Raw genomic sequence first — 9,116 nt, 5'->3', positions numbered from 1 at the left:
CACTCTATCACCATCATCATCTCTATCACCCCACAACCTCCTTTATCACTTTCATTCTCTATCTCTACTCACTGTTATCACCCTTTTCACCTCTTTCACTCTCTACCCTCTCATCATCATCATTATCATCATCTCTACTCCTTCTACTACTCTCTTTCACTCTGTATCATCTCTATCACTATTATCAGATTAATCAGAGCTGTACAGATTGCAGAGTCAGCTATTCAATCTCATTCATGAATTCAAAGAGATATATATGACATCACATGAGATTTTATTACAGAGTATTTAGCAGTACATACTATAAATACAGAGATCAAAATGTGATAGAGATAGTAAGAGAGAAGTAGAGATAGTGAAAGTGATAGAAGAGACTGTAGAGTAGTAGAGATAATGATGATGATAGAGAGGCTAGAGAGTGAAAAAGGTGATAGAGAGAGGTGATAGAGGTGATAGAAATGAGAGAGGTGATAGAGATGGTAAGAGAGGGGTAGAATGATAAGATGAGAGTAGAGATAGAGAGTGGAAGTGATAGAGAGTGCTGCGAGGCGGTAGAGGCAGTGATGGTGGTAGAGGTGGTAGAGGTGATAGGAGTGATAAGAGGTGATAAGGGGTGGTAAGAGGGGGTCGGAGTGGAAGAAGTGTAGAGGTGGTAGAGGTGATAGGGATGGTAAGAGAGTGAGTGATAAGATGGGGGTAGGGTAGAGATATGGAGTGGAAGCGATAGGGGGGGCTGTGGGGTGGTAGAGGCAGTGGTGGTAAAGGTGGTAGGGGTGGTAGGAGTGGTAGAGGTGATAGAAGTGGTAGGGGTGGTAGGGGTGGTAGGGGTGGTAAGAGTGAGTGGTAAGATGGAGGTAGGGGTATGAAGTGGAAGTAATAGGGGGTGCTACGGGGCGTTAGAGGCGGTGGTAGGAGGTAGATAGAGTGGTGCAATTGGCAGGCGCCACTACATATCCATGGATGGATTTGATGGGGTGCATGTGATATCATGTGAGGTCACGTTACAGGGCATTTTACTCGGAAAAGTTGGTTTTTCTATAATATATAGAGAGATTACATGAAATTAAGCTTTTACGTTGAAAAACATTGAAATATCACTATAGACTGCTTTAAATGGCACTCTCAGGCGTGGTTGTCAGATTTAGTCGCCCTTTATGCTATTCGGAGATCATACACCATGCGTGTGTCTGAATTGCCACGTCCTTTGAGGGTAGACCCGTTTGGAACCGCTCTTTATAGAACGAACCAGCAACAATGGCTGGGCGGCTTTGATGAATACCAGGAAAGAAACGTTGTAGTGAGCATCAGACCCAGAGAAAGAGAGGCAGATATAAATAGGGGGTCCATCTATCTAGGTATCCATTGTTGTTGAATGCACAGGTGTGTTGCAGATGCATGTGTGTTTTGTGTGTATATAAACATTATATACAATATCCAGTGAGTTCCTGCCTACATATTCTATCTCAGAAAAGATTCTAGTGTGATTCATTATTGAAATCTCATTGATCTTGAATACTGATTTTGAGTTTTATGTGCATGTCTTTAGCACCCATTTTCATCACATTGTTTCCTCTGCTGGTGGTATGTTCGTGATAAAGGCTCATGGAAGCGAGAGTGGCGTATTTTTCAAGCGTATCAATTCTCCCATACGAGTGGAACAGTTCTGTAAAAAATATTACAACAAATTGGAGTACTAGAATGTTCTTAGGTTCAGTGCCATTCATCGTGAACACCGGGAATTGGAAGATTGGACTTCTCCTTAGGTATGATTATCAATCTTTATGGCGAGCCAAACAAATGTTCAGCATGGGAAACTGAATGAATGAATTTGATCAAAAAATGGTTTGAGATAGGAGACGAAAAAAAAAGGTATAAGTGAAACGTCGAGGGAGCACGGGGTATTTATGTTAACTCTCCCTCTCTGGAAAGAATAGGACTATGATTGCTAGAGAAAAGGTACCACTCAAGGAGTACAATCATTGCACAATCACTGCGCCTACTGCGTACAACTCTAAGATTCAGAGAAGTAAGCATTTAGAGGTATAATAAAGGCATGGTGCTACGAGGGCTCTAGGCAAGCTGAAAGCACTTAGTCTCCACATCATCTGTAGGGGCATTCTGAATATTCACGGGTGCTATAAGGCGACTGTTAGGAAATACCTCAGGTATTTCCTCGTTGATATTCGTGTTGTATAATTGAGAAAGTTACCACGTACGTTTAAAATAGTCTTGAACCGCACGATTGTAGTCCGGAGCGTGGTTACAAGCCGGCAAGGCGCAACAAGATCCATGATAAAGGTGTATGTATAATTCAATTGTGTATTATCAACAGTAGCTTTGGAACGTAGCGAGAACGAATAGGAAAGGGGCATAATTGGGTTATACCGAAGGGAATGAAGCTCCGTAAATAGTTTTAACTGGAACAACGTCCCCGGAAACGATAAGATTATATCGGGACTATAGTTTGAAATACCGAAAGGCCTTCCCATCCTTCACCATGCTAGTCCCTGTGTTTGAGATGAAGATAAAAACTCGCAGCCCTATACACATCTGAAATAGTGGGAGCATTCAACATCCGGAAAATTTACAAAAAGCAAATAGCCCGTCGGTTTTGGCAGAGCCCATGGCTGACTATGAACCTATTCACGCCTAGCCCTAAACTCCAACATAGGCCCATACCTCGTCACCAGGAAATAGTCCTCCAGCTGATACTCATCAGGCCTCCGTCTCCCTTCATGTTCATGGTCCGGGTTACTAGCACCCAAAGTTTCGCTCGTCTGTGAGACGCGTAGATCATAAGAAAACAGCAACCGCGCAAGGGCATGGCTAAGTTCGAGATACGCAAGTCGTTTCCCTGCGCATCCTCGTGGACCGAGACCGAACGTTGTGAAGGCAGATCGAGCGATAGCGACCTTACTCTCGGAGCTAATATCACCATCCGCGACGTTCGGGTCGACGATCCAACGCTCCGGTAGATAGGAAAAGGGGTCTGGATAGTACTCTTCGTTATGGTTTATGGTGTACGGAGGCGTGTTGACGATAGTGCCGGCGGAGAAGTTGTGTTTGTCAATTTTGAGGCCTCCCGGGAGAACTTGGCGGGGTAGGTGAGATGGGACAACGGGCGAGAGTCGCATACTTTCGTCGAGACATGCCCGGAGATAAGGGAGGTTGTTGAGCGTTTTTGCTTGAATTTCATCCAGGGAAGAGAATTTGGAACGAATGATGGATGTCAGTTTGTCGAGCGCTTCGGGGTTGCGGGAGAGGTGGAACATTATGGCAGATATGGAAATGGAGGTAGTATCTGAACCTGCAGCAATGAGAAGAGAGCTCTCAGAACAAAGTTCCTCCGTTGTGAACCCCTTTCCTGTCTGGGGATCCCTGGCATTTAGGAGAAAATGTGCCAGATCTTTTCTACTCGGTTTGGAATCATCTGTTTCGGCTGTAATACGTTGTTTCATTTGAGAGGCGGCATATTTATTGTATCTCAAGTTGTCGCGAGCCATTTGACCGCCAATTACATTCATTATGGGAGAGCCAAGAAAGAGTCTCACAAAGGGTGCCAAAGGTGATAGGCCAATCTAGAAAGGGGAAGTTCCATATTAGCTGATGGAAGAATTCATCTCCGGCAAGAAAAGTAGGACTATAACATCACCAGGCAAGAGGGAGAACATACGAGATAAACCATCTTCGTTGCATTCAGTATAAGTGGGGGAACAAATCGATGCTCACCACTGTCCATGCAGTGAAATTTCTTCCCAAACGTGAGGTCACCCATGATATCGTAGCTCAAATATGTGGCCCACTCGGCCATATTCTTGGGGGAGGACCAGTCGCCTGGTTCCGAAATACCTTCGGCGAGATGTGTACACCATGCCTGGATATTTTCTACAATCATATGTTCGACTGATTTCAGTGCAGTCTCTGAGAGAGCAATGTCCAAGACACGGCGATGAAATGCATGCTTTTGGCGGTCAAGGATGGTTTGAGTCATCGGCGTGCCAATTGCCCCCTCGACCGTGAGATACCAGTCTGATTTACGAACATTGGAAAGCCGTGACCCATGTATGGCTTTGAAACCAGTGACTGAATTTATCGAGATAGTGTTAGGTCCGATCCGGACAATTGGACCTTCACGATGGTTAGTCTGTTTCTAACATAACCCGAAAGCACAGGAGCAATGTATAACCTCAAGGAGCAGAAGCATAGTTCACCATATTTTTGATGGGCTTTCCATTCCTGTAAGTGACGGTTCCCACTGGATGCGCTGAACAGAGTAGGCCAGTCCGATAATTTACAGAAGAAGGGACCCGGGTACTTGGCGAGGGGATGGAGTGTAAGCCGATAGATAGCGGTGATGGAAGACTGTTTTCGTGCCCACGTATGAATTAGGAGATATTCAATCTTCATCTGAGTGCTCGGGATATTAATTCTCACATAGCAGAAAATGACCCCCAGCACCAGGCCGAACGTCCCCAACAGCCAGTTTACCCCTCCTTGAGGAGCGAAGGAAAGTAGCATCTCCATGGCAATCGGCTTTTACGAGGGCGAAAACCCCTTGTCTTGGATTATCCAGAGAAGGTCGGCGCCCTTCATGAGCATAGGCACCATCAGAGCAGTTTGCAGAGGCAGGGAAGCCTGTTTGAGATGGAGGTTGCAGGTGTTGTTTGCAGAGGATCCCCATCATTTTCACACACAGAGAAGGGGTGTCACGGGGGAAGAAGAAACATTTTTCTTTTTTCCCGAGGTTCACCAATAAGGACCCTATGGCTGCTGTGATGTTGTAAACTTGTAAATCAACACCCTGGTTTCCCTACAGCCAGCCATAATTAGTATTGTTGAACCCTTCAAGCGAGAAACAATAGCCTTGGACTAGAGGCCCAAGCAACGCTGTTGGCTTGTGTAAACGGCATGTTCAGAGAAGCGACCAGGAAATGGCATGTGTCCTTCTGGGAGTTGGATACATAGTACCGAAGATGTAGTTAGGCTAAATACTGGGGCAAAAGAGCTCAATCACCACCAGCGCACTGCTGGTAGAAGGGCCGATCAACCCGGGACCCCCAACACCCCCCCCTCGGACCAGCTAGTTATTTATCTGAGTGTTAAATGCTTCAGTTCTCACTCTGAATAATAGACGCCTTCGTCTCCTTTCTCCATGGAGAAAGGGGCGCATCCATCCCCTACACGGACCGAGTCAGGTAGCAACGAGAGCACGGTACTAACTATAGTGGCACCTTTGCAGCCAATGACTCAGTGCCACCATGCACATCATCTAGAACAGGTAGGAAGCATGTATCAATGTTCTTCTCACATGGAACCAGAGAGGCGGCTGCAAAACATACACTATTCTTCAAGTGCCGAGCGCAGAGTCAGGTAGCGGACACGCAGGGAACACATATGGCCGTATAGAGCTGGAAATCCAAAAACCACACCCTGGCGCGTGAGGGTTTGAAATCGATCTCCGGCGCCGATCCGGCCCTGATAAGATAGCGACCAACCAATATCCATTCGATGGTCAGTTTGATATAGTGCAGACAAGTCTAGTTGGAGCTTAGGACGATCATCAATGATCTCGTAATCACGCTTTTTCTAAACCGAGAGGGTAGGATTCCGTGGGTATGATATGACGCATACCTGAGAGACGGCGGGGAACATTGGCGGGCCTTTCTGCCCTATTTCTGGAGACCGAGGCATACCGAACGGACCAGCTTTTCCTAGGTTTCAGCCTTTTTGAAAAAATCAAGAAAAAGAAGAGCATTGAAATCGAACTCATCACTCACTACATTACATACGCAGCCTAGTTAACTACAGGACAACAGAATTGTCAAAGGAAAAAAATAAAAAAATAAATGACGTCGTTCAAAATCGAGCGCCTCACATCCCCCGCCGACGCCCCAGTAATCGGCAAGATCAAAACCGACGCCTTCGAAACTAGCACACTCTCCCGCTACTCGTTTGTATGGGAAGGCGGCGGCAAAGCCATTGTCGAGAAATGGTATACAGATCGCGAGGAACAGGATCTACAAGACCCGAACCAAATCACCATCGTTTCCGTTCCTGTCGCCGAGAGCACTGCTCTCGATAACGGGGATGACCGTGCCAGCGCCGGATACCCGGACAATAGCCACGACAGAAACAGTCATCATAACAATCGCAATGCTACGGGCAACACTCACGTCCGGACAGTAGCCGCCTGGGCGCGGTTTGCAACTCCGCATCCTAAGCCGAAGGATGCTGGTGGCTCACAGGTGGAACCGGAGTATAAGAAGAAGAAGCAATATCTCATGGACAACCCGCCGCCGGGAGCCCATCCGGAGTTATTCACTGAACTTCTACGGCAGATGGTAGCTGGGCGGAAGAAGTATTTAGACGAAGAAAAGGATTACGGTATGTAGAAAATAGCGTATATATATACATATGCAGATGCGGGATTCTAACGCAAGACACCTCAAACCACCACACCAGTGCTTGAACTCATAGCCACGAGTCCCGCGTTTGAGCGCCAGGGTCACGCTTCTCGGCTGCTGAAGTGGGGTATCGAGAAGGCGGACGCCGAGAACGCGAGAATCTTCCTTGAAGCCACGCCGGCGGGGATGCCACTGTATGAGCGGTTGGGATGGCGGACGGTGGACACTATCCGAATAAAGCTGGCGGACTATGGTATTGACGCTGAAGGGGATGGGGGTGGGTATGCACTACTGCATATTATGATTAGAGATCCGCAGGGGAAGACAGCATCGGATATGAAGATTTGATCTTATGGTAAATATGATAGACTTGTAGACCTATAGATAAGATAGTGGCTTAATATATATGTATATATATATATATTGGAGATCAAACTCGACAGGCTCCCTCTCAGGCTGAGAGATTTCCATCATCCCAGAAGGATGTCTGATGATGGTGTGCTTGGAAAAGTATATGACTGGATTGGCAATAATAGAGTTGTTTATATAGACAATATTTCGGATAGCCAACAAGCACGACGGCAACACAGAATCAAAAAACTGAGTTTTATCTCTTCCTAGCTACCTCTCAACCACAGACCACATACGCGAAGTTCATGGCTGGTGGACCTTTTATGGGCTAAACACGCTGTCCACTGCCATATAGGCGTTCGAGATATCAAACAAGCCTATTATTCCTTTATGTCTCAAAATTACTAGAAGCATTTGAAAACTCCTCCACGACTAGGAGGATTCTGATGACGATTTGTATCATGGGGTTTGTCTACAGCAGGCGAGAAGAATAAAAATTCGATCTCATCGAAAATTGCATAGGTAGAGATCCCGTCCCCCCGTAACCCGTGTTCCTAGAGCTGTCAAAGACAAGCCTGAGCGACGGGATACTTGTCACCCAAATGGACAGCACTCAGCAATACATTTAAGCTCCCTTGAAAATTTCCATTGAGGCCTGCGAGAAGGCAGATATTGCACGTTTTGACATGCTTGGCCCTATAATTTCGCTCCCTCATATTCCGCCGGACACTAGAGTAGCTGGGGGGCAAGTTTGCTGTACAGAGTACGAAATGTGAATGAAAAGGGGACGTAGGTGCAAATACGGCATAATCCAGGTCTGACGCCATTCTTGGTGATATTTGTGATCCATTTAGACAGAGTGCGCGATATTTCCCTTCCAGGGTGAAGGTATGATAGGTAGCCTTTGAAGGCTGGACATGCTTCGCCAAATTGCCAAATTGCCAACTGTGCCGATACTTTTGATCAATTCGAGAGCTCTGATCGTGGTGGTAGTATTAGAAGACTCTGTACTCTGTACAAAGAGAGTTGATGACAAGATCTAGATAATCGATAACCGTGCCATGCTTACTCACTCTCTGTAGTGAGTGCGCCACAGTGTACGGAAAACCACACTGTAAAGAAAATATTTTCAATATCTTCATTCTTCATCTTCAAATAATCATCATTAATTATAACCATGCCTAAATCTTCTAATTACACTGAGGAGCAGTTGCAAAGAGCTGTTGACGCGTACAAAAGCAATTCAAAATTAAAAATCACATCTCTGTCGCGAGAATTCAAAGTCCCATATGCCACCTTGTATGGGAGGATCAACAGGAAGAAATCAAGGACTATGAGGGTTCCACTGAATCGAGCATTGAATGACAGCCAGGAAGAGGCAATTAAGATATGGATTCATCAGTTGGACATTAATTTTTGCCCACCCACCATCGAGCATATCGAAGCTGCCGCGAACCGTTACAAACGAGTCAAGCAAAAACCCATGAATCCAAAACGAGTGTCTTGCGAGGATATAAGCTTCATTATCAACTGGTTTGATCGATATGAAGCTGTCTTCAATCAATATCACTACAGAGAGTGAGTAAGCATGGCACGGTTAACGGTTCCCCGGATGATTCTTCTTTAAATACCTATGTAGATTAGGGTTTGTCACGTGCTTTGTTTCAACGGATGCGGCGCTAGACCCGAAGCGGCCGAGTTGGCCCGTGTCACGGGACTTAGCGGGTCTTCCTCATTCGTCGCTTTTGCCTCCTGAGCTCCTGAAGATCAATCAAACAATCTCCTTTTCTTTATGAACCCTGAGTGTTATTATTATTATCACCACGAGCTGGCGGCCTGTTTTTGTTTTGTTTATTCGTCCTTCTTTGTATTGTTTGATGTGATTTTGGTCCAGGGGTAATGGCATTCTTTGGTTATTCTTACGCTCTATACCTATATACTTTTTGATTTTTAGCAATCCGGGGGAACCAAACATGGACGAGGCCTCGACCGCTCCAGCTCCAGCCCACCAACCATCCCAACCTCCGGATGACGGACATGGACATTCGCCTTCCCTCGAAACTGCACGACAGGCAAAGAGATCGTCTCTCCCTGCACGTCCTAATGTTGCTTCTCGTCACTCAAAACGCCTCACTTTAAATTTCCCAATTACAGTTTCGCCGTCGATTGGCCTCTCCCAAACACAATCGGACCAATTCTCCCCTGCCTCGAGTGTAATGAGCCCGGCGACCCAGAAATTCCCTCATTTCCTCCCCTAGACGTTCATCTACCTCCACGCCAGCACTGCTTCTTGGATACAAATAATAATGGCTATGACTTTCTTACTGCTTTGGCCGCCCAGGAGCGGAAAGTCCTTGAACT

At 46.1% G+C, this 9,116-nt stretch overlaps 3 protein-coding genes across 3 annotated transcripts; 2 read left to right on the top strand and 1 right to left on the bottom strand.

Annotated features, from left to right (window-relative positions):
• Nucleotides 1-2,639: 2,639 nt before the first annotated feature.
• Nucleotides 2,640-4,524, bottom strand: BDCG_04558 (benzoate 4-monooxygenase cytochrome P450; the record flags this gene model as incomplete). Its single annotated transcript, XM_045420214.1, has 4 exons — nucleotides 2,640-3,578; nucleotides 3,674-4,128; nucleotides 4,212-4,362; nucleotides 4,435-4,524. The coding sequence occupies 4 exons, from the start codon at nucleotides 4,522-4,524 to the stop codon at nucleotides 2,640-2,642; spliced, it is 1,635 nt and encodes a 544-aa protein (XP_045276366.1).
• Nucleotides 4,525-5,846: 1,322 nt separating this feature from the next.
• BDCG_04557 (uncharacterized protein) lies at nucleotides 5,847-6,752 on the top strand (the record flags this gene model as incomplete). Its single annotated transcript, XM_045420213.1, has 2 exons — nucleotides 5,847-6,384; nucleotides 6,463-6,752. The coding sequence occupies 2 exons, from the start codon at nucleotides 5,847-5,849 to the stop codon at nucleotides 6,750-6,752; spliced, it is 828 nt and encodes a 275-aa protein (XP_045276365.1).
• Nucleotides 6,753-8,728: 1,976 nt separating this feature from the next.
• On the top strand, nucleotides 8,729-9,013 carry BDCG_16957 (uncharacterized protein; the record flags this gene model as incomplete). The annotated part of the gene is made up of 1 exon (XM_045426137.1): nucleotides 8,729-9,013. One exon carries the CDS (start codon nucleotides 8,729-8,731, stop codon nucleotides 9,011-9,013), a length of 285 nt encoding a protein of 94 aa, XP_045280920.1.
• Nucleotides 9,014-9,116: the final 103 nt, after the last annotated feature.

Source organism: Blastomyces dermatitidis (assembly GCF_000003525.1).
Source record: "Blastomyces dermatitidis ER-3 genomic scaffold supercont1.4, whole genome shotgun sequence".
NCBI classification, from domain to species: Eukaryota; Fungi; Ascomycota; class Eurotiomycetes; order Onygenales; family Ajellomycetaceae; genus Blastomyces; species Blastomyces dermatitidis.
The sequence above is the reverse complement of the archived record's forward strand: the minus strand, read 5'-3'. Positions and strand labels throughout refer to the sequence as shown.